Genomic DNA, 27,021 nt, shown 5'->3' on the forward strand with positions numbered 1-27,021 from the left:
CTCAGTGAGTCAGAGGAGGGGGTAAATCCTGCAGCTTGTGCTGCCTGGAGGAGGTGGCTCTGGCTGCCTGGTGTGTGTCCCTGCCAGGGCACCTCTGTGGCCTGGCACTGACCTCTTACTGCAGCACAGCTCTGCTGTTCCACAAACACCAGAGCATCACAGGGAACTTTCACACAGATACTTGTTTTACAGCTCTTGGCTTCCTGAGGCACATCCCACCCTGCCTGTCCCCAGGCCAGCAGCAGGTCTTGTTCCAGGGTTCTCTCGCCCGTCCCACTGCCTGGTGCTGTCATGGGCTGGGCAATGCTGGGCAGGATGCTCAGCCCCCCACCTGCTCCAGCTCCAACAGCTCTCGTCCTTCTCCCTGCTCTGTCCCACCACCTGTGGGACACACTGTGGCGGATCACTCTGCTTTTGTCCCCCTGGTCCCTGGGGTTTGCTCAGCTCACAGTCGGTGCCAGCCTCCTGTGTTCTGCTCACAGCGAGGGCAGCCGGGGTCACTGTGGGCGGTATTTGACACATACACACACACACACAGATCCCATAGGAAAAGGGGGACAGGCAATCTTAATGCTGTCTGTGACCAACAGATACTTCTGCTGGCTAACAGTGCTGGAGGAGCTTGGCTGGAATAAAGGGTGTGAGAGCCGGCAGAGGCTGCCCCGAACACACGGAGCGGTGGGAAGCCCGGCAACAGGATCAGGAGGAGGAGGAGGAGGAGGAGGAGGATGTCGGCGCTCAGCGCGTTGCCCTTCCTGAAGCCGGTCCACCTGCGGTCGCCCCGCAGCTCGCCCGGGGGCCAGCGCCGGCACACGCTGCCCGCCAGCGAGTTCCGCTGCCTCAGCCCCGAGGACGCCGTCAGCGTGTTCGAGATCGAGCGCGAAGGTACGGGGGACCGGGGAGATCCTCTGGAGGCAGTAGCTGGATCCCTTTGCATCTGTTTCCAGTTCTGTTTCCAGTCTCTTGTGCTCCCTATAGTGGCGAATTCCCCTATGTGTGCCCTCGTGGGTGGGATGCAGTGGCCGTGATTTGTGGCCAGGCCACCACGGGCTCCTTAGCGAGGTGGAGGAAGTGTGGTTAATGAGCTGGAGAAGAATCACGGCCTCAGCTCACCCTGGGGTGGGGATGGTGGGAGGTGATGCTGAGTAGGACCAGCTCTCCCAAAATCTCTGAAAGACACGGTAGGAAAAGGGGAAGTGGGAGGAAGGACACCACGCTCTGCCTCCTACTGAAAAGGGGCACTTTGAGGTGCCATCCTGGCAACTTTTCCCATTTCCTTCACCATAGCTTCCTTCACCCAGACTCACCCAGCCTATTTCTCCATCTTCTGAAAGGACAGGGGCAGCCAGGGAGATGCTGAGACAGAGGGTTCAGTCCAGCACCTGCTGCTGTAGCTCTGGAATCAGCAGAGTTAGGAGCTGGCCACTGGGCCATGGGGAGTAACTGAGTAACTGCCTTTGGAGAGGCAGAACTGCTCCCTGGAACCATCTGTGTCCCTCAGAACTCCTTTAGACCTAGTAGGCAGCAGGATACATGCCAGAACTCCCCATCACATCTCACTTTCCTTCCCTACATCAGTGCTGGGAGTTTTTCCGGGTTGGGTGTGTTTTGTGTCTCTCACTGTGATCACCACTGCCCCCCTCCAGCTTTTATATCGGTTTCTGGGGACTGTCCCCTGCACCTGGATGAGATCCGCCACTTCCTGAACCTGTGCCCGGAGCTGTCCCTCGGCTGGTTTGAGGAAGGGCGGCTCGTGGCATTCATCATCGGCTCCCTCTGGGACCAGGAGAGGCTCAGCCAGGTATGACCCAGTCCTTCCCACCTCGTGCACTGGGAGAGGCACTGCCAGAGCCTGGGGACCAGGAGAAGCTCCCTGAGGCTACTCTCAAAATCTTCTCCCAGGACTAACTGCTACGGGGCTGCTCTAGAAATGAACCTTCTCATTAATTAATTTAAACGATGCTGCTAAAAAATATGCCAAGTAATTCCCCTCAACATTCATTTTAAACTTAAAAGCCCCCCGAGCATGATGGGGAGGAGGCGAACAGGGATGGGGAAGACGTGATTGATTTTTTGGGGTGCAATGACACAGGGTGGGACCCGCTGGTGCTGCTAACCTCTGTCCCCCCTCGCAGGCAGCACTGACCCTGCACAAGGCGCAGGGCTCGGCCGTGCACATCCACGTGCTGGCCGTGCACCGCACCGTGCGCCAGCAGGGCAAGGGCTCCATCCTGATGTGGCGCTACCTGCAGTACCTGCGCTGCCTGCCCTTCGCCCGCCGCGCCCTGCTCATGTGCGAGCCTTTCCTCGTGCCCTTCTACCAGAAGTGTGGCTTCGAGGCGCTGGGGCCCTGTGAGGTGACCGTGGGGGACCTGGCCTTCGTGGAGATGCAGCACCCCGTGCGGGGCCACGCCTTCATGCGCAGGAACAGCGGCTGCTGAGAGCCCTCTGCTCTGGCCTGCCTGGGGGGATGAGAGGCTGCAAGGCCTCTGCATCCCCACCAGTGATCCATCTTCCCTGGCTGGCCCTGGCCACAGCTGCTCCCTCTGTCACATCTGCCTTCCAGCCACATCAGCCTGGCCCCATCCCATCCCTGCAGGGCTGGGCACTGCTGGAAGCATCAAATCCCTGGGCTCTGCTTTAGCCAGGGCTGTGCTGGCAGGTCGGGGTGGGCTGCAGGGCCATGAGCGCCCTGGGATGGAAAGGCTCTGCCCTGGGAATGGCTGGGGGCTCTGCTGGTTTGAGGGCACTGCAGTTTGCTGAGACACCCAGCAGAGGCCCTGCAAACACCTGCCCCAGCCTAGCACCCCTCCCACCATCACCACCACCACGAGTGGAGCACACCATGGCCAAGCCCTCCCTGAGCAGCCCCCAGAGCAGGCAGGGGCCCTGGCAGCCACCCCCTGCCCACAGCCATCCTTCCAGACCCCTTGGAGCACATTCCAAGCCCACAGCCATCCTCATCTGCACATTACAAAGCCTTCCCAGGGAACCAATTCAAACCATTTGGTCCTGCCTGTCCCAGACCCACAACCAGCCCAGGACAAGCCTTCTGCAAACGACTCAGGTAGTTGGAAAGCAGCAAATAAAGATGTGGTGGTGATTTTCTACACAGCCCATGTGTGTTCCTGCCTTGCTCTGATCATGACCTCGCCACAATGGCCAGAGGGAGGGCACCAGCTGGTATGAGGGGAGCAATCCAGGACCCCTTGGGACACCTCAACCTCAAGGGAGAAGGGGCAAATCCAGCCTCAGGTCATTCTGAGAAGGGTGGGGATAAAGGTAGGGGTGACTCTGCCCTCAGGCAGGATCAGGAGGTTCCATGGATCCAAGTGTTTGGCTTCTCCTTCTGCTTGAGACCCTCCAAACCCTGTCTCCTCCCAGGAAGGGTTTTGAGTGGCCCATCAGGACACCAGCCCCAGCTTGCCCTCCCTCCCTGCCATGCCAGGCATCACCAAAAACAACCAGAACCCCTCAGAAATGCTGCATCCCCAGGCCCAAGAAGGGAGAAGAAGGCTCGTGCATCTCATTAAATACAGGTAGAAATTTATTAAGGGGGGGAAACCCACAGCTTTTAAAAAAAGTATCAAAAAGAGACAAATGAGGTGAAGTGTCTGTCTTTGGCTGGAGCAGCAACTGGAGGGACAGAGTGGGGCTGAAAACTGGCCCAGGGTGGAGGGAGGGATGCAGGGACGGATGCAGATGCTCCTGGGCTCATTTAGCAAGTGGTTGTGGAGAGGGAGCCAGGCTCTCAGCCCTTGAATATTTATCCCAAAACATCCTAACTGTGGGATTCCCACCTACCCCCATTTAAAAGCACTGAGGCCTCCAGCACCAAAGCAACACATCTCAGGGGAGAGACAGCCTGGCACCAGCCTGGGTCCAAACCAGCCCAGGGGGATCACCTGGACCCCAGGAAGGACCTGCCTTCGTGCCATGGCTGCTGGGAAGGAGGAGGAGATGCTGGGGAGAGCAGCCCAGGGCTGAGAGCAGGTGGGAATGTACAGCCTGGGGCAGGGAAGAGGGAAGGTGACTGCCCCATCCTGCACTTCTCCATCTGACCAGCACCACTGGAGGAAGGGAGGGCTACCCGGGTCTCCACACGTTGAAGAAGGGAAAGGGGAAACAGCAGGGACTCAAGGCAGAGGGTGGGAGGACTGACAGCTTCCTGAGAGGTCTGTGGGCTCCAGAAGCAGCCACACGAGCCCCCCAGGGGCTTTTCTCCATGGCTGCCTCCCACCATGGCACTACAAACACGGTCCTTGCCACTCCTCCCCTTCCAAAAAGAGAATGTCACTGAAATAAGGGAAAGAAAAGCCCCCTGTCTCAAGTCCTGCCTCTCCATCCAGTGAGGAGCCAGGCTGGAAGGCATAAACCTCCTTGGGGGCCTCAGGGGGAACAGGACTGAAAAACGTCTTTGAAGCTCAGCTCTGAACATCTTGGAGCCACGAGAGAGACTCCAGGGAGCCCAAAATGGGGAAACCCTGAGCCTAAAGAGCTGTGGATAAAAAGAAGTGCCCCTGCAAAAAGGGGGTTGTGTTCACAGTATGAGCTGCAGTGCTGCAGGGCACTGAGGTGGGACGGGGCCCCAGGCAGGCAGGGGCACAGGCTGGAGACTTCAGAAACTTCACCCCAGGACTGGGAGTCCAGCCTGGCCATGGATACACGCAAATCCCACTTCCCTCAGCCCTTTCCCCACACAGGCAGCAACCAGAGTCAGTCCTCAAACCAGTTATGGCTTTCCAGCATCAGGAGAGAGCCCCAAAGGGGTTCAAGGCAGGGCTGGCTCAGCCCTGCATCCCCAGCATTGAGCAAGGGGTACCCCAAACCGTCCCTGAGGATGGAGCCATGCCCCATCCTGGAGCAGCCACCACCATCTCCTACAGGCTGGGGATGACCCACCCCATAGAAAACATCACCTGTTCCCAGCCCCATCCCTGCCGGCAGGGTCAGTGCAGGACCTGCTCCAGCCCGTACTTCTCGCAGAACTTGCTGGTGAAGGGCAGGCAGGTGAGGTACTCCACCCAGCGCCAGTTCACGGGGTACACGTACAGCCACACCACCAGCGAGGCAAAGAGCCCCACGAAGACCAGCAGGGACACGATGATCATGGCCCGCTTGCGGTACTTGTCCACCGTGCCGAAGGTGATGTAGGGCAGGAAGGCGAAGGACAGCAGCAGGCCGCTCAGGAACCCGAAGAGGTGAGCGATGTTGTCGATCCAGGGCAAGAGGCCACAGATGAAGAGGAACAGGACGATGCCAAAGAGGTTGAGGAAGGCTTTCCAGGGTTTCTCCAGCACTTGCCAGCTTTGGAAGAGCTCCACGAAGAGGCAGGCCAGCAAGCCGAACTGGGACCCGGCAGGGCCCACCTGTAGGGATGGGAGAAGTCAGGGCTGGTCACTGTATCACCTCAGACAAACCTCATGTGCCCCAGGAATCACCTCCTCCCCTAGCAAAATGCATTTGGCTCCTGCATCCCTGTGCAGGATCCTGCACGGGGCTCAAGGGTACGAGCCCTGGCACAGGAGGATGAGGAGGGGAGCAGGCTGCTGCTGTTTTGGCAGAGCTGATACTTTGTGTGACTCAGCAGCCAGACAGCATCACCCCCTCCCAGACCACAGCCCCATCCTGGCACACCCGTGGGGGAATTAGGGCCCTTGGCATGATCTCATTTAAAGGCTGACAGGGTTTGGCTGGCAGCAGATTAGCCATCTGCCTGCCCAGGGACCCTGCACGCTGACAGACACGTGGTGACAGGTGACACACATGGCATGTGCCAACGCCACACGTGGGGCAGGGACACCCCCTCCCCCTCTCCCTGCAGCAAACCCTGCCAGGAGGTGAAAATCCATGCTCCAGCCCCTTCCCCAACCCTCTGCCCAGGATGAGGATGGAGAGGGGTGTCCTTTGGTCCCTGGGAGCTGACAGGATTTGGGACAGAGCTCCCAAACCCTCACCTCTGCCCTGTATGGCAGGAAGATGGCACTGGCCAGGTTGCCCGTGATGCCACTGAGGATGAAGATGATGGAGATGCGATGCCAGCCTGCCAGCTTCTCCAGGTCCCGCAGCACCGTCATCTGGAACGTCACCGACACCAGGCAGTGGATGATGCTGGGGGAGAGGCGCTGTGTTAGAGACCCCTGCCCAGCCCCGGGGCATGAGACAGCTCACAAAACCCCCACTGAAGGCACCTGTCATCGTAGTTTGGGAGTGCCCTTCCCTCTTCTCTCCCACTCCACCCCGATGGGCACTCCAGTCCCCAGCTCCCCCATCCCTGGGGACATGGGGGGCTGCAGCTCACCCAGCATGCAGGAACAGGGACAGCCACAGGCGGTAGAACTGGTCAGGGATCTCCGGGTTCAGGAAGGGCAGGAGCCCACAGACCTCGTCCAGGCAGTGCACCTGCAAAGGCAGCAGGGTTGTCCCCAGAGTCACAGGAAGCAAAGGATGGGTCACAGAGATGGGTTGCCAATGATGCCATGTTACAGCTGTGAGGGGATTCTGGACGGTGTGGGGAACCCACATTGCTGTGGGTGCTGGAAAAGCTGCCTCCTGCCCCACAGCAGCAAAGTGGGCACAGCAGCAGGAGCCCAGCCAATAGCCAGGCAAGTCCCTGCACTTTGAATCCTCCCTGCTCACACCCATCCCAACCATGCCCCATTCCTGGTAGGACACTCTAAAGCCCCCTGGGATCAGCATGGCTGCCAGCATTGTATCCCACATGCCCTGCCATGCCTCCCTGGCCCTGCTCACCTGTGAGCAGAGCGTTGCCTCCTCGTGGAAGTAGCCGTGCATGAAGTCGCAGTACTCCCGTGTGGTGATCTCGCAGCTGGCAGGGGGCAGGAGGGGGCTCGCTGGGGGCAGGGCACACTCAGGATGCTCCTGAGCATCCCCCTGTGCTCCCAGCCTGCTGCCACTGTGCTTCCCACCCCTCAAGGCTCTGTAACCTCCCTCTTTCCCCAGGCACATCTCTGGACACTGATGGGACAACACAAGGCAGGAGAGCAGAGGGTGGAGCCAAGCCAGGTGTCCCCTTTGCCATGACCCACCTGCCCTTGGTGCCGATGCAGCAGGGCCTGCCCTTGATCTCGCAGTCCAGGTGGGCAAAGCCCGTGTGGTTGGTTTTGGTCTCGTAGGTGCAGATCTAGAAGCAGGAGGGAAAGGAGTGTGGCCGCAGGCTGTCCCTGCAGCCCCGTCCTGGGCTCATTGCCACTGCCACCATGGAGTCACCAGCCGATGGTGGCACCAGGCTCTTACCGGCCACTTGGTGATGTCGTCTGGCCACACATGGGGTGGGTTGGATGCTGGCTCCTCACATGTCCTGGCAGGAGGAGGGAGGCGAGTCAGGTGGGTCCCCCCAACACATCCCCCCTGCAGACCAGGAACCCCCTCAGGCACAGACAGCTCTGGGATCTGCCTTGATCCTGTGTCCCACAGCAGCTCCTTCTGCAGGTGAACTCTGCAGCACTCAGAGCTGTTGGACAACCCCACCGATGCCCATGGACATTCCCATCCCAGCAGGACAGGGCCAAGCACAACACAACAGCATCACCTGCTGCTGCCTGTGCTTAGGACAGGCCCTGCCTCAGTTTCCCCACTGACTCCCTGTTTATCACTCTCCTACAGTGTACAGAAGCCTCCCCATCCCCTCAGACAAGAGGATTCAAGGCATCCAAGCTGGAAATGCAGCCCCTTCTGCTGTGCCCCACACACAGCCAGGTGACCAGGCCACCTCCAGCCAGCTGCTACTTCTACCTGGGGTCCTGGTGACACACAGCCCCTGAGGTCCGCTTCTCTCCTGAGCCCATGGCTGGTGCGTTGCTGCCTGGCCACTTGATGAATGTTGCCAGTGTCTCCTGCAAGGAGCATGGAGAGACGGAGGATGCAGCAGGGAATGCACGGCTCTGACCCCACATGCATCCTGCCCTGGTGCAGTGCAGGGCTGAGATGGTTTCCCCAGGGATCCCCAGCCCTTCCTGCTGCCCAGGGCAGGGCACACACCGAGCAGTCCTGTGGCAGGGTCTGGATGCAGCCTGAGTTGTCGTTCTGGACGCAGCAGCCGGAGCCGCGCTCCCGGTCCCGCTCGCGCTGGATGAGCCTCTCCACCTGCCGGTCCTTCCGGATGCAGGGGGAGAACTTGGCTCCCAGGTGGATCAGGTCGATCTGGGAGGGAGATGCCAGTAAAGGAGATGCTTTATCTGTGCACCTCCCTTTGCTCCAGCCATCCCCAGGGAGAGTTTAGCAGGGGCAGGGGTGTCCACAGGCAAGAGGCAAAGGTCTCTGTCATCCCAGTGAAGAGAAGGCAGGACCATCCCACTGGGATGCCAAATGTCCCAGTGGGATTGGGGCCAAGGACAGCAGGCTGGAGTGAGGAGGTCAAGCTCTGCCCCTCTGAGAACCCCTCAGCTTAGAGCAGGGGAAGCAGAAGGCAGAGCATGGGACCAGAGGCCAAGGGTCTGGCAGGGTCCTTACCGAGCTGGGCCCGATCCAGAAGTTTTCCTGCTGGATGTACTTGACACTCTCATAGACACCCTTGTTCCTCAGCACCTGCCAAGAGAGGCCAGGGTCAGCTCCCACTGAAGGGGTGAATGCTGAGGGAGTGCACCCTTGTCTCCCTCCACTCAAAAGGGGCTCAGCAGCCCCTTCATCCCAGAGGAAGGGCTGTGGGGTCCCACCAGCAAGGGAAGAGGGAACAGCTCTGCTCCCACCACGTATTCTGCTGCAACACGGTGCTGCTCGTCCCCTTGCCCTGGCTATTTCACAGAGCCTCTCAAATGATGGAGCCCCACAACATGCTCCCAATCCTCACAAGGAGCATGACACCACGGGACACTGGTGGTTACAGTCCCCCCCAAAAGATGGCTCTTAAACTTACTAACTCTGTCGTCACATGCTGGGTGAAGCCGATGGGGGCAATGCCGTAGGTGCCAATGACCAGCAGGGTGATGAGAATGTGGACAAAGGTGATCCAGTATGTGAAATATGGCCTGGAGGGGACAGGATCCAAAACTGGAGCTGATCAAAGACGGCTAGGCAAAGAGACACTGCAGTCCCCCAAACCCTGATCCCCAAGCATTGAAGGGGACACATATCTGAGTGAGGTGTCCCCTGCTTACCGGTGGCTGTCGGTGATCTCCAGCTGGGACTGCACGATGCTGCTCAGGCTGCGCCGGTACGTCCTGTTCAGCCACTTGCCCACCACCCCCAGCCCGTAGTAGCGTTTCTTGCGGTCGAAGGCGAAGTGTTTCACTTTGGAGGCGATGCGCCGGCCCCGCCGCGGAGCCGGGCCTGCACTGCCCGGCACTGAACCCAGCCGGACACCCTCCCGCCTGTGGAGAGAGGAGAAACCCATCACACCTGCCAAAAAGGTGAGAAACACCTCATGGTCAGAGCCCTGAGATGAGGCTCTGAGCACCTCCTGGTTCCATTCTCTAAGGATCATCATCTAAGTGCCTGGTGCCCACGCAGGGAAGGCTGGGGACATTGTCCTGACTGCAGCCTCAGGGACAACACCTGCTGAGGGCTGGTACTCACGGGGTGGGCTGCTCCACCTCGGGGGACACCTTGGCATCCTCCCCCACCTGGTGCATGCGTAAGTATGTGGCTGATAGAGGAGGAGACTCAAAGACGTCATCAGGCATGGAGTATGTCTCATCGTGCATGTCCATCTGGAAAGGGGATGGATATGTGTCCTTTGATATGTGGGATGGCTCAGAAGCCCCCTGACTGAGCATCTCCCTGGCCAGGGGGAGTGGGTGATCCCCAATGATATCCCACTAATAGCCCATCAGAGGGTGTGAAATGTGACCAGATAGCAACATCATTCCCTGTCACACCCAAGGACCATCACCAACGCTGGGGCACAGCAGCCACGATGCCTCTGTCACTACTGGGTGCAGTGCCAACACAGGGATCCTTGTGAGAGCCCTGCACCACACCCAGACCCCTGTACAGGGCACTGGGACATGCCCCAGCCACAGCAGCCAGCATGGAATGTCACTTGCCTTACTGAAGAAGGACGAGTCCAGGGTATCAGCAGCATCCACCATGTCCTCATCCATGAAGCTGGGGTACAGGAAGCTCCTCTTGCTCCTTTGCTTGGGAGCCAGTGGCTCCAGGACAGAGCGCCCCTTTGGCAGCACAAGCAAATGAAGGTAAGCAGCCAGAAGCCCTCAGTTTTTGAAGCACTGAGGGTTTCTCAGATCTTCCCTCTCCAAAGCCAAGTGGCAAGGATTAAATCCCAATCAGCCACCACAGCCCCTTGTGTGGGGAGGAACTGGCAGAAGATGCTGCCTCAGAATCTGCACTGGACCAGGGCCACGTTAGTCAGCATGACAAGTGACCTCTGAATTCATCTGATCTCATACCCACAAACCTACACCAAGGCTTGCCCAGGGCTCCTCAGAAGTAAGAAAACTGCTGGAGAGATTTCCTTGCCTCTCAGCAATAGAACCCAGAAGCTGTTTTTTTTCCTCAGATTGTCCAATTTTCACCAGAACTCCTACTTTTAAGCAGGTCTCAGGTTAAAAAAAACAATCTCCCCTCTCAAACCCACCCTGTAGGGACAGCAGTCTCCATGCAAAGCAAACAGCCAAGAAACAAAGATGACGGGTGAAGAACAGAACTGAAACCCGGCTTAGGCAGATGATCCCCGTCACACTCCCAAACTCACACGGAGAAGGGCTGCAGCTGCCTTGAAGCTCATGTGGGCGACAGACTCCCTCTTCCTGCGGGGCAGGCGGCCATGGCCCGAGCGGATGCTGTTGAAGGACGCCAAGGAGACAACGCCGGGGGTGAGCGGGGGCAGGACGTGGTGGGGCGTGTGGGGACGGTCGGTGTCGTCGGGGTGGCGGAAGGGACGGCCCCTGGCCAGCGGGTCCACGATCTAGGGGAGGGAAGGGGTGTCAGTGCTGGGACAGCAAGGCTGGCAGCAGGACCCCTCCTCACCCCGAGCTCTACCTTGGGCATCTTGGCAGGCTTGGGCGACTCGGTGGCTTGGAAGGAGGGCACCTCCTGGCTGGGCAGCTCCATGTCGCGATAGGCAGCCTTCAGCTTGCCGTACCTCATGCTGCAGTGCTGCAGGCTCTTGCGCTGCCACTGCTGCCGCTTGCCCTCCCAGTCGCTGCTGACGCCGAACCACTGCGCTGTGCCCCTGCACACATGGCGGGCACAGCTGTCACACAGCTGGACCCCCGCACCAGGTACCACCATTCCACCCAGGCATCCCCTCTGACAGGCGGCTGGGGCTGGGGTGTGTCAGCCCAGCCTGCAGCAGGGCAGTTTTGACCCGGCTGTGGGTCAGAGGGGAGCGGAGGAAAGTGATTCTTGCACTCCCTTCTGAGACACACCTCCCCAACCCCACCCCAAGCCCTCTGCCAGCACCCACAATGTCCCCTGAGTGACCCAGGCACGGCTGGTGCCTCCCTGCCCTCACTTGCGGATGCTCTGGGACAGGGATGTCTGCCGGCGGAAGCCGGGCCGGCGCTCCGGGCGGGGCTCCTGCAGGCTCTTGCTCTTGCGGTAGACGGGCACCTTGGAGGGCTGCAAGGCAGAGCAGGGCATTAGGGACAGGATGGCACCTGGCAGCCCCCCGAGCCCCACAGCTCCAGCACTCACCTCCTTGTGGGCACCGTCCTCCTCTGCCTCCCGGGGAGGGATGACAATGGAGAGGTTGGGGGGCTTCTTGCTCTGCAGGCGGCTGCTGCTGGAGCGGCTGCCCCCGTTCTTGTCCCCCGCTGACATCTTGGGCCGGTGGTGGTCGGCAGGCTGGCAGAGTGCAGGGAGTCAGACACCGGGGGAGAAGTATTCCCCCAGGAGCTGGTGTGTGAGGAAAGGCTGGGTCCCAGGAGGAGATGGGGTCTCACCAGTGGGATGTCACCAGATTGAGCCTCCTGTGTCCCTGGCTGTGATGGCGACACCTTGCCATCATGAACCCACCTGCTGCATCCCTAAAATCCACATTGCATCCCTGAATTTGGGTGGGTGGGAAGGCTCATATTAACCACTCACTCCTAGTCCCCCAATGGTCACCAACACCACCCCTTCACCTGCTGAAAGTAAGGCAGGGATGGCAACAGTGACCAGTCAGAGCATCCCCATCATCCCAGCATATGCCTGTGGGACACTCAGGTTTCACATCGCGCCAGGACGAGCCTCACTATGTGCCTTGGAAATCTGGGAGATCCCAGCAAGCCCTGGCCAGGGCCATGGCACACAGCTGCAGCACATGGGAACACCAACCCTCCCAGTTTGGCAAGGGAGCCAAGGGGAGATTGCAGGGGATGTCTGCAAGGAGCTCCTCTTGCCTGTGCAGGGTGGGAAGGGAGGGATGCACAAGGCCTGAAAACACCTGATGCACATCCCCACATGCACCACAGCTCCCACATGGACCTGCCACGTGTTAGGATGCCCCATGAAGGGGAGATGCAGGATACTCCCCTCTGGCACGTTCATGCACACACCAGGCTGGGAGACTGTGCACGTGCAAGCAGAGGGAGGCTTAACAGCCAAGATGTGGTTAATTCCTCAAGAAATCCCCTCCCAAGGGTCCCTGCAGCCAGCTCTATCAGGCAGGGCTTTGCAGGAAAAGTAATTCCATCTGAGTGCAGGAGAACAAGTCCCAGATCCTACTAGGGACTACGAGGGCAACCAAAGGGGAGGCACAGCCCTCTCTGACCTCTTCCCTTGACCATGTGCCAGTGCCCAGGGGACTCACAGAGGTCTCACAAACATCTCTCGTCCTCCAGAACAGCCACAGCCATGGGAATGGTGTCACCTGCCACGTTTGCACAGTGCCACTGGCTGCAAAATGCCAGCTTGATGCACAGGCCTGTTCCTCTCCCTGCCCAAGATCCCAATAACCAGACTCCTAGAGTTCTGCACTCCTTAGGAAACATCACTTCAGCAACCAGATGAGTGACTGAGATCCCACCAGCCCCCTCTGCAAGAGGATCCCCTGGGCAGCCCATTCCCAAAGCAAGAGTCAGGCACAGAGACACTTTTGCAGCTCCCTTAGCACTTAGAGCCCTGAACACAACCCTCCCCTTAGACCACATCACAAGCAAAGCCTGGCTTAAGGAACATGGGGTGCCCAAAGGATGAGCTTCATGGGGATGCAGGAGTCCAGAACCAGCTCCCCAGGGATGGGAAAGTCTGGAGTTGGCAGCACTAGCTGGAATTGCTCCCCTCCATCAGCTCCTGGGCCCTGTGACAGCCTTCTGCTCCTGCATTAAAACAGGAGCTGGGCTCCAGCACCAAAGCTGAGAGCAATCAACTCCCAAATTTCCCCTGTAGGCTGAGGCAGTGCTGGTCCCCACGAGGGTCTCCTCACCTCATAAGAACGACAGGGATCCTGTGCAGTGATGGTAAACACCCAGGGCAGCCTTCCTCTGCCTCCGTCCTTCACGCACGGGAGCCCCGGGACACGGCCCAATTCCTCCTGCAGGGAGAGGCTGTGATGAAAAACCGTGCATGGGAAAGCAGGCAAGGGCTGCAGGAGCATCCTGGCAGAGGGAGAGCTGAGTTCAGTGCTCCCTAGACCTTGGGGACAGGGCTGCAGGTGCCTGGACATCAGGACAGGGATCAGCTGCTGGCACAGGGCAGCAGGAGGAGGAAAAGCCCCATTTATAGCAGTGCTCCATGGCAGGGAATAGCATGGGACAGGCAGAGAGTTTTCCTCTGCTGCTGCCAGGCAAAGCTCTTGGGAAGCAAGACACCCAGGAAGAGCAGCATGGAACATGAGTGCCTCACTGGGTATTTCATAGCTGCTACACTGGGAGAGTGCCAGGCTCAGCAAGTAAAACTTTCCATCCCACTGGTGAGCTGGAGACTCTGTTTGTTTTCCTCCCAGGGCAGCCAGCAATGAGCTCGAGATGGCAGCTGCTCTGGAGAGCTGGGAATGGGAACACACTGGGGTCAGAGCTATCCCTGGGCCACCCTCATCCTTCTCCAGCTCTGGGGAATTGCTCTGAGTGGTGAGAACCAGCACGGCCTGCAGCACAGAAATTGCAGCCAAACTCTTACACAGCCCCACTCTTACAGCCCCACCCCAAAACCCCATCCCCAACTGCTCCCATCACACCCTGGACAGCCCCAGATCTCTGTGCTTCCCAGCAAAAACAGGTTTGCAGCGTGTTTAAAATCCTGGTCTCCCTTCCCACCAGCTCCCTATGCAGGGGGGGCTGCACTGGCCTCCCCTGAGGTGACTCAGTCCTGGGGGAGCTGGCACAGCCCGGCGGGCACCTGCTGTCCAGTCACGGTCACACGGCCCGAGCGCTTGTCACGGCTCTGTGCATCGGCACTTTTGGCACGGAGCACGAGGGGGAGGAGGGCAGCGGCCCCAGAGGGTTCAAGGTTCCCGTGCTACACAGGCTGGAGGCAGCAGCCACCCCCTGAGCACAGATCCTGAGCCACCAGGAGCCTTATCCTGTGCCAGGCAGAGAAATCCCCAGTGGACGGTGCTGGGAAGGTGTTTTCCAGCTCACCACGTGCCTGGTGCTGGCATCCAAGCCCTCTGGAGCTGGGAATGGGCCAGACAGCACCTCCACCCAGAGACAGCCTGCCACAAGCTTGGCCCTCTAGATCCCCTGCAATCCCAGGTCCTGTCACATCCCCAGCCCTGGCATGAAGAGCTCTGCCACCAGGAGCACGGCTCCCTGCCTGGCAGCCCTGGCATCAGACACCCCATCACAGGGCACAGCTCGGCTGTGGGTCCCCAGGGAGCCTCAGCCCAGCCCTTGGACACTCAGGGTGGATGTGGTGGCTTTGTCCTGGGGACAGAAAAAGGAAGTGAGAGGAGACATGCAGAGCTGGCATGGGGGCATGGCTGAGCACATGCCCTGCTGTGGGAACAAGGCAGGTCACAGCAGCAGGGGGGGGACAGGCATGGGACTTGGCAGCCACAAGCATGTCCTGAGCTTGGTAGGAGCTGGAAGAAGGGTCCTGGGGGCAGCACGTTGTCACTTCAGTCTGGGAAAGATCTCCATGCACTGGGGCTGCTGCAATTGTTGACCCACAGGGAGAGATAAATGGGCAGGGTGTGGAGGGAGGACCACCTGGTCTGGTTGGCAAGAAGAGATCTCCCATCTCCCCTCCCAAAGCTGAAGGTCACCAAAGCCTGACATCCAGCAGTGGGGGACACAGCCTGTGCTCCAACAGCAGCAGGGGGGTGCAGGCCCCACCCTTTCCCAAGAGGGCAGAGGTTTGGGGTCACTGGGGAGCAGCTGGGATGAGGTTTGAGCCTTCAACCAAAAAAGGCACAAGGAAGGTGAGGAGGGCTGGCTCCCAGCCCCAGGGCAAATCACAACACGCACTGATCAGAGGAAGTACACCCAAGGAAGAAAGTGATGGAAAAAATGATGTAGTTCACACAAAGGGTCACCGCAGGACACGATGGGATGGTCCAAGCAACACAAAGGGACCATCAGCAAGGCCAGGAGAGCAGAACTGGGACAGCCAAGCACAGCCATAGCACCAGACAGCAGAGAGACAACCCTGCAGAGCAGCCCTGGCTGGAGGGGAGTGCATGCAGTGCATTCATGGATGCTTGGAGAAGGATCAGGACCTCTCTCCCCGAGCTTGTTGTCACTGTGGGAAGGGACATTACTGGAATAACTGTGCCTCTGGCTGGTGCAGTTCAGCTGGAGCAGACAGGAGCTCTGAGCCACCCAAGGGTATGGGGCAGGGAGTGGGACCCTCATGAACACCCATCATACCCATCCCCCTGAGCACGATGAGCCCAGCCCTTCCTCTCCCCTCCACAGGGCAGTGAGAAAGGGGCCAGCAACGCCACAGAGCCCCCAAACACCCCCGCAGCTGCTGGCACCCAAGAGCCCATCAGGCAGAGCTGCTGCTGCTGCTGCCCATAAATGATTCACAAGCACGTTAAAGACCTCTCTCAAGGCTGGAGCCGTGTTAAAAGATGCTCCCAGTTATTAAGAGCTCCAGATAGGAAACTCAATTTGTGCAAATGCTCTGAACATCGAGCTCCTGTGGACTCACACCCCAGCAGAGACCCAGCACCTTCTCTGCTTCTGCTCCCTTTCAAAAAGCTTTTTACCATTTTGCAGTCTCGAGTTTCAGGCCTGGAGAAAAGGAGCCAAAGTACAAACAGCTCTTGAAATAAAAACGTATAATTGGAGAGAAAAAAGAAAAACACTCCCATTTTTTTTCCCCACATGTCCCAACCCTGTCACAACAGAACTGGATGGTAAAACTGTGAGATGCAGGGTTTCAGTCTGAGTGTTGAGAGAGGCCCTCTGTGCCTCAGAGGGCACGGTCATCAGCCCTCTCCCTTATCACAGAGCCACATGGTCAGCACGGACACCCAGAGGGGCTTAAATCCACATTTCCCTGATGGCTGGGGCAGGAATATGGGCTATGGATGAGTGCTGAGATCTTGTCTGATCCCCAGGGTGTGCAGGCAGCCAGCACACACCTCACCCACGCCACCATTAAGAACACCCTCTCCCATTTTCCTCTGTCGGGAAGGACATTGGGCAATGGCAGCTGAGCTGGGCGAGCTGGGAACACGCCCCAGGAGGAAGGAAAGTGGCTGGGGAGAGAGAGCATGGCGGGCGGGGGAGCTGTGCTGGGCTGATAAGGCGAGCCCTGCCCGCGGGGAGGGACACGGGGACACTCACACCACTGCACACCACTGCAGCTGGGCTGGGCTTCCCTGCTGCAAGGGCTGCAGGGCCAGCAAAGTGGCCTGGGCTCCCCGGCAGTCCTGGGTGACACCATCCCTATGGGCATGGAGAGGGAAGGATTTGCCTGCAGTGCCTGGAGCGGGTGGAAAAAGCCATGTGGAGGATTTCCCACATCACAGCCACATTGCCCCTCTCGTTAGTTCTTACCAGCTCAACAACCCCCACCCACCCCAGCAGAGCAAGTGCTGACACCCAAAGGCTTCCCAGCCTGCTGGGATGGGGTCCCTCTGTGCCACTGGCCACCCAGCCCACACCTCCCCACTTCCCTGGGGTGCACACACCCTGAGAGCACAACAGCCCCAACCAGGCAGCACTGCACAAACCCAGCCTCTGCAAATCACACCGCTGGGGTGGGTGCTGCTGGGGGGGCTGCGGCTGCACAAGGGGACCCTCGGCTCAATGGCCCCTTGCTCAGGCTGAGCTCAAGCCAAGTGAGGAATGTGCATGTGGGGACTTTGAGTCACCCCAACGGCTTCGGGGAGAGCAAAGGGCCAAAGTCCCCACTGGGAGCGAGGGAAGAGCAGCAGCTCCACTGGTGAGTGTGCAGAGGGGGCTGCTCCACAGGCAGGGTCACAGCACACACAAGGAAAGCTCCTTTTCCTTTTCCCCCAGCCTACCAGGATTGATTTAACTTGGTTTTAACTAAGAACTGATTAATTACTTCAATCTACTCCAATTCCTTATTAGCTTGGCTTAAACACAGAGTGCACAGACATGATGATGTGTTTCAGCCCTGGCTGCACCTTCTGGAAGGGGCTGAGGGGTCCCAGGTCAGTATTTACCCAAGGGAAGGGGACAGTGTGCCTGCAGGCCATGTGTCTGCCATCCCCATGCTGCAGGTCATTACTGAGTTCACTCCCACTTCCCTCCTCGAAGCAAAATTCTTTGTATGAAAGGTTAATGGGGCTGGAGGGGACACCCCTCCCTCTGGTTCTTCCACTGAACACTCATTCTTCAAGCAGTTCTTAATGCCAGGGCTCTGGCTGGGCTTGCAGACTTGCCCAGTCTCCTGCTGCCTGTTTCAAAGCAGCACAAGGCTGGCAGAAATGCCCCATATTTACAGAGGGTTCCCTTGCCCTGAGCTCTGACCATCCCCACGCTGTGTGGGACGCAGCACTGGGAGGTGCTGCTCAGCCCTGTGCAGGAATTTGGCTCATCCCAGGGACAAGAGGAGCCCTGGGCTGGCAGCAGGATGAACCTCCTTGGCTGCAGCTCCCCGGCTGTGGGAACAGATTCCTTATCTCAACACAGCCTTGTACAGAGTGCTGACAGCCCCCGTGCAAAGGGGGAGCCCTGAGTGGACACCTGCAGCCTCCTTCTTTCCCATTCCAGGGCCAGCAGCTCCCAGAGGAGAGGGGAGAAGGACCTTGTGGTGTCCCTTGGGGCTGTGGATGGTGACACCTCTGCTGGAGGCTGTCCCCCAGACACCCCATTAAGACTCAGTGCTCCTCCCCCCTCTCAGCCAGCAGTAGCCAAGCGTGGGTGGGCCACTCCTCAGCTTCCTTCCTTTCACTCCTGATTGCAGGAGGCCTGAAGCACCCAGACCTGCAGCCTGCCAGACTGAGAACAGCTCATCCCCATCCAACACAGTGCAAGCCCAGCACAGGGAATCCTACACTCACTATGGAATGTGATGCTTTTCCCACCACAGCATCTTATGGACCTGTGCCAGCCAGGCACTTTGCAGCCTCTCAGCTGCCAAGAGCTGGAAATGGGGTCTCCTCAACCATCTTCATCCTCCTCCTGCCTGCTATCCCACCCCTGGGATGCTGCACCCACAGGGAAGCCACTCAGCTCAGCACAGGGGCTGGAGATGCTGCTTTTTAAGAAGCCACTTCCTATGTCCTCCCCAGGAGAGCCTGACTGGGTTAAGTCACCACGTACAACAGGTAACTGGTTATGGGATCACTCTTGGAAAAGGCGTATGACAACAGCACAGCTCTGGTGACACGTCCCTGCTCATTCCATGGAGGAGCTGAGGCCAGGCAGGGATTCCCCCCAGCTGCCCATGGGCACAGAGTGCAGCCTCGGGGCTCACACATAACAGGAGGTCACTCCCAGCCCTGCCTGGTGTTCCTGCAGGATGGCAAATTACAGGAATAACTCCATCAGACCCCCAGCACAAGCTGCAGCATGACACACGGGGAGTGAAGCCAGCCCCATGGTGTGGGAGGGGGCACTGGCACACTGGGCATCTTGGGACACAGCTGCCACATCTCTTCTGCCCCAAGTGGGTCTGTCAGACCAGAGGAATTACACCAGGAAATATTACTTTTAAGCCATAAATCAATAAAACACAAACCAACAGAGGCTGCTCAAAGAGGGGACTCCTGGGAGCTGCAACAGCTGAAAAAGGCCCTTGCAGAGGGGAGGGATGGTCCTGTGGTACGGCTGTAAGGCAGGAGCATCCACTGAGTGACCACACACCACCCCTCTGAATGGGTCCTCACAGGGCTGGACATTCAGTACCACCCTCCACACTGGTGGGTTTCCTTCTCCCATCCAACGTCAGCAGCTTGGGAAAAGGCCAAGGAGCATCCCTGGGCACTGTCATGCTCCCTTCACACCCCATGTCCCACTGCAGCCTCTGGCAGCACAACATCAAGTGGGTTTAGATCTGCACTCTCCCCACCTCCAAGGCACAGCCACAGCATCAACCCTGCTCTTGTGGCTGCACAAACCATCCCCAAAGTGACAAACTGCAGTTTCACTGGACACTCCCGTGCTTTCTGACTCCTTTGTGGCATTTCATAAGTGGGGAAACTGAGGCACTGCATACAGTAAGGCTCCCTCACCCCACTGCTGCTCCACAGGCAGGGAGCTGGTTCCTTCTCCAGTGAAACCCACACAGTTCTCCCAGTTTTAAGTTCCTGGAGGACAAGGGTGGAGAAGGAAGCCCTCACATGCAAACCTCATAAATATTTGCTCCCCTGCCCTCACAGAGCAGTTATTTGGGGGTTGTCCCTGTCCTGTGCTCAGCGAACATGACCAGCACCCTGCAATGCTTGACCTTGGAGTGTGAGTCCCCAAGGAGGAGGGGGACACAGGGGTCCTGTGTGGGGGACAAACAGAGGGCAGGGTTGCTATGGGGTCCTCCCTGGGTCCATTCTCGACCTTAAATGCCTCATTAAGAGAGCAACCACCAAACAACTGGGTTTTTTGTTGGTTTTTTTTTAAGTAACAGGGATTAAGTGGGACAAAGGGGCAAGGATTTCCTCCATACCCACCAGCACACACGGAGCTCGTCAGGTCGACTCAGAGGCCAGGAAATGACCATAACTGAAACCACTGCATGCTCCCATATGACCACAACTCCCGGATTCCTGTAATTAAAAGGGACTGTGCCCACCTCCGCTGGGAGCTTGCTGTGTTATCAGACATCTCACAGCCCGGCAGGACAGCAGAAACCAAAAGTCATTAGGTAAAAAGCTCCTCGAGAGGAGGAGAGTTCATGATCCCATCACTTGTGGGCTCATAGAGATCTAAGTAATTAATTTTCAGCTTTCACTAATTGACTCCTTCAGGGCTGAGCCCTTGACAGCACCAAGCCTGCACTCGCTCCTCCGGGTCAGGTCCCTGCAGGACTCCCAATGCCCATGGGAAATGTGGAAATGCCTCACAAGCCTCACGTTGGTGTGGGCAGCTCTGCAACTCCCCCACCAGCTGGTCCTCCATCACCTGCCTCCTAGTTTCTTTAGTAATGAGTTCTGTTTCCTGGCTTGTCCTAAGGACTGCTTTCAGCTCAAGAACAACCTAAGGGAAGGAATAAGGATGTATTTGGAGGATCCCTCAGCTTCACTATAAGAGCTGAACAGGAGCAGCATTTAAGAACAAAACATGAACCCAGAGGAGAGCCACATGCTCATCCTGCATCCCAGCACAAACACAGCCCACATTCCCCAGGTCTCCCAGTGCATCCCAACGAGTGCATTCCCCCTGAGGGGACCCAGGCAGTCTTCCCCACCGGATTCACGCCCCCGTGCTCTGCATCCCCTGCTCCGAGCTGCTCTCCCACCACCCACAGGCATCTATTGTTCCTGCTGAGCACTCACACGTGCATCTGAGAGCCAACACCAGGCTCGGCCCTGTATTGCAGAATTTACATCAGGGCCGTGTCGTGGTGTCAAACCCCACTCTGTGGTGTCAAACCCCACTCCGTGGTTTGCCCTTTCTCACTCCGGGACTTGCAACACCTCCAGGTGCCCCAGCACAGCTGCAGCGGTGCCAGACAACCCTCACGAACAAACGGGAGCAAAAAAACACTTTATAGCAAACGGGAGCAGGGCTGGCAGAAGCCACCCTCCACAGCAGCAAGCAGCAAAAGGTGTGGATCACCCCATTAACTGCAAAGGAGCTGGGAAGGGCAGAGCCCAGGTGCAGCAGCTGGGAGCCCAGGTGCCACATGTGAAGCCAGAGCTGACCAGGGTGGCACAGGCAGAGGCAGCGCTGGTTTCTCCCAGGCTCAGTTGCAGTTGAACCCTTCAGCTCATTTTGGAGACGGGACAATTCCAAGCTGGTTATTTCCCACTTGGGAAAAAGGCAGGAGGCAAAGGATGCTACTTCAGAGGGCACAACGGAGGGAACTGAGTGGGCAGCATTTCCTTGCTCAGGATAGGCACGGCACTGTGGTGGGCTGCACTCCCCAATTGCCCAGCTGGGCTGGAGGCTGTGTGCCCAGGACAGCAGCAGCATGATGAGTTCACCCTGGAAATCCCCAGCAGCAACCATCCAGGGACTAAGAACGTGCAAGCAGGAGAATGTCCTGGCTCCTCGTGGCAAGAAGGGTGACGCCACGCTGGGGAAGAAGGCGGACACTTCCTCTTGCCACAGGGACACAGTGGTGACAATGCAGTCTATCAGGTCCCCTTCCCCCTGCAGAACGCGGGTCTGGGGGGCTGAGTGAGAACTGCAGGGTCTCAGATCACCGTGGGCACCACAGCCTAGCTATAGGAAGCCTGGAAGGATGGTCTCTGCCCAGCCCTGATGGCCTGGCAGCAAGGCAGGGTAGGATGGGCTAGAGCTCAGCCTCACCCCTCTGTCCCAAACCTGGAGGATCAACAGCAAAAATCTGACTTAAAATATCCACGCATAGCATCCCTCTGCTCCCGGCGGGGTGTACACACGGACGGAGGATGACCCGACCTCCCTGCTCTGTAAGGGTTTTGTTCGCCTGCGAAGGGCTGGTGGCAGCACTCGCCACTCCAGGCAGCACGTGCGAGCGTCCCAGAGCCCTTAACCAAACCTCAAACCAGCTACAACAACAAAGCCCCGGCGGGCAGGAGGATGCTGGGGGTCAGGGACCCGGTCCCCTCCGCCGCCCACCTGCCCTCGCCGGCAGGGTCGAGGCTGCTAACGCTCCTGAAGGGCGCTGCTCACCTGGGGAGGGGGAAAACCAGCAAACACAAACAAAAACCACCCGCCCGCCTGGTTGTCGGCGCCAGAAAGTAGGTTAGAGCTTTCCTCCCTGCCTCGGCCGGGGAGCGGGCAGGGTTTTCCCTCCAGCCGGGTCACCCCTCCGGGAACACGCACCCACTTCCCCCTGTGATGAAGAAGAGGAGGAGGAGGAGCCCGGCCCCCGCCATCCGCCCTGGAGGCGCCGGGCAGGGCACGGTCCCGGGCAGGGGGATCCGCGGCGCGCCCCCCGCCCCACAAAGGGTCCGGGGTGGGCAGAGGCAGCGCCCAGGCAGCCCCACGGGGCCGGGCTGGGCCGGGCCGGGCGGGAGGCGGGGGGTGGAGGAGGAAGCTGGCGGGACGCGGCGCTCACAAAGCAGCAACAAACCGGGCGGTCACGGAGCGAAGCGGCGCGGAGACACCGGGACCCCAGCCCCGCTCTGCTCCCCTCCTCAGCCCCGCTCACCTGAGCCCGCTGCCGGTGCTGCCCCCGGTGCCACTCCCGGTGCCGGTCCCGCGGCAGCCGCCGCCGCCTCCTCCACCTGGGCCGGGCGGGGCTGGGGGCGTGGCAGGGGCGGGGCTTGTCTGGGGCGTGTCCCGGGGCGCGGCTTGAGGCGGGGTCTCCTCCCGGGACCGTCCCACGGTCCCGGCGGGCACCGGCCCCTCCGTGGGGAATCTCCCGTGGGGGTGAGCCCCTGCGGCCGCCCGAGCTCTCTGCCCCGCGGCACCGGGACTGGGACCCGGCACTGGCGGTACCGGCACTGTCACGGCTGGGCGCTATCGGGACCAGCCGCTAGAAGAACTGGTCACTATTAGGACCAGTTACTACTAGGACTGGTAACCATAAGGAACGGTCACTATTAGGACTGATCAGTATAAGAACTGGTCACTTTTAGGACCAGCCATTATTAGGACAGATCACTATTAGGACTGGGCATTATTGGGACCAGCCACTATAAGAACTGGTCACTATTAAGACAGGTCACCATAAGGACTGATCACTGTTAGGATCAGGCGCACTTAGGACTGATCACTATTAGGACCAACCACTGTTAGGACTGGTTACTGTTAGGATTGGATGCTTTTAGGACCAGGTACTATTAGGACCAGTCTCCATAAGGACTGATCACTATTAGGACCAACCACTGTTAGGTTACTGGTTACTACTAACCAATTACCACTAGTTGCTAATAGGACTAGTAACCATTAGGAACGGTCACAATTAGGACCAGTCATGATTAGGACTGGTGACTATTAGGACAGGTCACTATTAGGACTGGTCACTGTTAGGATCATCCACTCTTAGGACTGATCATTGTTATGACCAGTCACCATTAGGGCTGGTCACTGTAAGAACTGCTCAGTATTAGGACCTGTCATCATTAGGACCAATCATTAGCAGAACTGGCCATCATTAGGACTCTAAGGCATGGCCCCCTGACCCCACATCCAAGCGGTGTGGTGGCAGGCACGGTGCAGGCTGGCACAGCCCCGAGGGCTCTGCAGGCCCAGGCATGTCCCGCTGGCCGGGCTGGATGCGGTGACACACGGCTGGGCTGGGGCAGTGGGCAGTGCCACAGGGCCGGTCCTGTCGGCTTTCACAGCCTGACTCATCCTGCGGCTGGGGGAGTTCACCCCTCGGGAGCTGCACCTGCTCCATCACCATCAGCACTGCCTTGTTCTTCTTCCACAGCAGCCTCACATTCCCTCCCTGTGGGGGAGATTTGGTGCTGCAGGATGTGGGGGATGAAGAGAGACCTTTGCAGATTGGGTTTGGCATGGCTGAGGGGTCTATACAGGACACTGTGTTCTGGATTTTGCCACAAAATAAATTTTTGATTCACGGCTGGCTACAGGTTCCAGGCGAGCACCATCTGAATTTACAGGACCAGGAATTTTATGCCTTGCTATCCAAAACTACAATTTCCCCTTTTATTTCTTTTACCTGCACACCCACTGTGTTAAACCTGACCTTGGGTGGTGCAGCCTGGATTCACTGATCCTGTTGGGGCGCTGAGCTCGTGCTCTCGTCAGCCCTCTGCCTTCCACGGGTTCATGCTCAGCAACTCTTCTGTCGGTTCCTGGTAGAAAGGAGGGTGGAGGAAGCTTTTGGATCCTGCCGGCTCCTTTGAAGCTGTGGTTGGAAGCGGGTGGAGAAGAGAGAGCCCGGCAGGTGCCAGGGTGGGTGTCTGGGCACAGACACCCCGACGCGGGCAGTGCCAGGGGTGGGGGTGTTCCCTGCCCGTGACTCAGGGGTGAGCAGAGGTGCAGGTGGCAAGCAGAGACCTGTGCCAAGGTGCCAGGCCTTCTCCCTGCATTTGGGAAGAGACAGAACAACTTTTGGATGGGATAAACAACATCTGACAAAAACCATCACTGCCAGTTCCAACCTCCAAGCTTGTGTCCTGTGGGATGTGTCTTTGCAGGGAGGAGCCAGGCAGGTAAAGCCCACAGAGGGAAAGACAGGAGGGTGACTGCCACCTGTGCCAACCCTGCTGAGCATTGGGCAATAAGGAAGCAAAAGAAATGACCGAAAAACCCCAAGGCAGCAACGACAGGGTGTTGCGTCACTGCTGGGGAGACGCTCTGCAGAACACTTCTCTTCGTGGAGCAAACGGCTCCACAGCCTGGCCAGAAGTGTCCTGGCTGCTCTGTATTCCAAGGAAAGCAGGGAGGGGTCACTGCACTGTGTTTCCCAGTGTTGGGACACCATCCCATGCAGGGTGCTGGAAGCCCCCAGAGAGATGTGCTGGGCCCAGGGCTGGGATGTCCCAGCAAGAGACATTCGTCCCTCTTATGCCATGAAACCCTCCTGGGTGGGATCTGTCCCCAGCTGCCCAGAGCCAACAAGGTCCTGCTGCTCACTGCACACCCAAGACTGGGAGGGGGCTGCTGCTGGGGCAGGTCCTGTCCCTGAGTGTGGAGGAGCATTGCAGGAGATCTGAGCAGCATCAGGCTTCTCCAGAAACCACAGCAGGGAAGGTTTCAGGGGATTTAAAAGAGGATTTTCAGGGGCAAACTGAGCCCCGTTTTCCTTGGCCTTGTACCCTGTAGCAGCAGATGAGATTTGTGATCCCTTCCAACCCAAACCCTTCTATGGTTCTATTGCTAATCAGGCATGTTGTAAGTTGTAAGAAGGCATGGCAGCTAGTTTTTCTTCCCAAGGATGCTGCTTAACAAACCCAGGTGCCAGTGAGGCTGTGACATGTGACATCAACCCCGTTGTCCTGTTTTGGGAGAGCTGGTGGAGCTGAGAGGCTCCTGCTCCTTGTAGGAAAGGAGCTCTGCATCCTGTGGGTTTGATCTTCCCCCTCAGCAGGAATCTTCAGCCCTGGCAGGGGGACACAAGTAGAAAAGGCCAGTATTATGGGATGTGCTGGAACTGGGGGAACGGTTTTTTGGGTGGGCCCACACCTGTGGAGGATCTCCAGGAGCTTGGCATCAGCTCCACTGACTTTTTAGAGGGAGTGTCACAAGGATCCTTGGGACAAAAGCTCCCAGTTTCCACAGCCTCAGAGTTTTCGTGTCGTAAAAACTCCACACTCCCATCCCAAGACTGTGGTCTTGGGTTTTCTAGTCTTTCCAACTTCTTCCTTAAAGGTTCCAGGTTCTACAGGATTCTTTTCCCCATTATTGGCGTTTTATGAGCCCCCATATGGATGTGAGACCCCTCTGGTTGTCTTGAGTTGCTCCCACACGAAGGCGGATGGGTTTGGTTTGTGTCCCCACAGCCCTGGACACCTGTCCCTCACATCCCTTCATCCCCTGGTCTCTCGCCACACAACCTGGGGGAAAAAACCTATATGGAGGGGACACACCTCGCCCCATCCCTCCCCACAGGTTCGGACCCTCCATGTCCCGCTCCCACGCTGTCTCATCTCCCTCAGGGTTACAAAATGCACGTCCCTGCTGCCACCATCCCCCGGGCTCTCTGGAAGGCAGCAGAGCCGCTGCGGGGGCTGTGCCGCAGCTGGATGTGCCGCGCTGCTGTTCCCGGTGCGAACGGCAGAGGCCAGGCCGTGGCCGCGCTCCGAGCGCGGTGGAAGCTGCTCCAGCAGCAGCAGGGGATGCTCAGCCTCTGCCATGGCTCAGCGCTGCCTTCCCTCCCGCCTCCTTCCCACCAGTGCCACGCCGGCTGTCGCAGCTGTCACCCCTGCCCAGCTCCTGGTGACACGAGGAACCCTGGGGTGCCTCTTGGTGCTTCATGCAAAGACAGGAGAAGATTTCCTGTCGGGCAAATTGGGAGCTCAGGTCTGGTTCTGGGAGGGCAGAGCACAAGGAAAAACTCCTCCAAGGTCTTCCCACCGGGATCTTAGAATTGGTGGCAGCGGTGTCACCCGGCTGTATGGGAGACGGAGCTTGTGGTGTCATTGTCACCTGTCCCTGCTGCTCCTCTGCGTCAGCCATCGAGGGGCTGGGACATGGGGACCAGCACCCACTGCCCACCGTGCCGTGCTCTGCAGCTGCCCCCATGCCCTGGCACCCCAGCAGAGACAGGGATGCTCCTGCTCACCCCAAATTCACAGCCTGGGCAACCGGGAGACCCTGACATCCATCCTCACACCCTGACTGAGCCATCCTAAGCTACAGATATCAGTGGGAAAATTTGTATGTTTACCCCTTTCAAGCATTGTTTCCTCCTGCCCTCTGGCCCTCCCTCACTCCCTCCTCAGCCAGCCTGCAGTGGGAAAGCATTAAGAAATAAAACAATATCAAATGTAATCAAAGGCAGGCTGGTGGGAGTTTGTCTTCTGGGGTTTCCTCCTCTTTTATTGCTTTCTCAAAGAATAAACACTTGGGAGGACTCTGGAGTGATTTAGTGGAACAGGAAAGGGCAGGAGGCTGGGAGCTGCCTGCTCCCTCAATTCAGCAAATTCCATGATTCTGTGAAATAACCTAGGATAGTCCAGCCTTGGGAATTTCC

The 27,021-nt window shown here is 58.4% G+C and overlaps 2 protein-coding genes across 10 annotated transcripts; one reads left to right on the forward strand and one right to left on the reverse strand.

The window, feature by feature from the left end:
• The first annotated feature begins 616 nt into the window (after window positions 1-616).
• On the forward strand, window positions 617-3,413 carry AANAT (aralkylamine N-acetyltransferase). Its single transcript, XM_014889205.2, has 3 exons — window positions 617-885; window positions 1,647-1,801; window positions 2,136-3,413. The coding sequence occupies exons 1-3, from the start codon at window positions 729-731 to the stop codon at window positions 2,439-2,441; spliced, it is 618 nt and encodes a 205-aa protein (XP_014744691.1). The 5' UTR covers window positions 617-728; the 3' UTR covers window positions 2,442-3,413.
• A 116-nt stretch (window positions 3,414-3,529) lies between these two features.
• RHBDF2 (rhomboid 5 homolog 2) lies at window positions 3,530-22,654 on the reverse strand. Of its 9 annotated transcripts, none has more exons than XM_088176401.1 (20): window positions 22,564-22,654; window positions 13,331-13,438; window positions 11,865-11,940; window positions 11,617-11,766; window positions 11,435-11,541; window positions 10,960-11,152; window positions 10,673-10,885; window positions 10,005-10,130; window positions 9,535-9,668; window positions 9,117-9,329; window positions 8,876-8,987; window positions 8,473-8,547; window positions 8,002-8,163; window positions 7,756-7,856; window positions 7,258-7,321; window positions 7,050-7,144; window positions 6,754-6,829; window positions 6,302-6,402; window positions 5,958-6,111; window positions 3,530-5,369 (listed from the first exon to the last, which is right to left on the reverse strand). In XM_088176401.1, the coding sequence occupies exons 2-20, from the start codon at window positions 13,333-13,335 to the stop codon at window positions 4,950-4,952; spliced, it is 2,577 nt and encodes an 858-aa protein (XP_088032527.1). In that variant the 5' UTR covers window positions 13,336-13,438; window positions 22,564-22,654; the 3' UTR covers window positions 3,530-4,949. The 9 variants fall into 9 exon arrangements, with proteins under 9 accessions (XP_088032527.1, XP_088032526.1, XP_088032525.1 ...); XM_088176400.1 differs by having other exon boundaries at window positions 8,880-8,987; window positions 9,117-9,357; XM_088176399.1 differs by having other exon boundaries at window positions 11,435-11,766.
• Between the last annotated feature and the right edge of the window lie 4,367 nt (window positions 22,655-27,021).

The sequence above is a fragment of the Sturnus vulgaris genome, chromosome 20, assembly GCF_052056855.1.
Source record: "Sturnus vulgaris isolate bStuVul1 chromosome 20, bStuVul1.hap1, whole genome shotgun sequence".
NCBI classification, from domain to species: Eukaryota; Metazoa; Chordata; class Aves; order Passeriformes; family Sturnidae; genus Sturnus; species Sturnus vulgaris.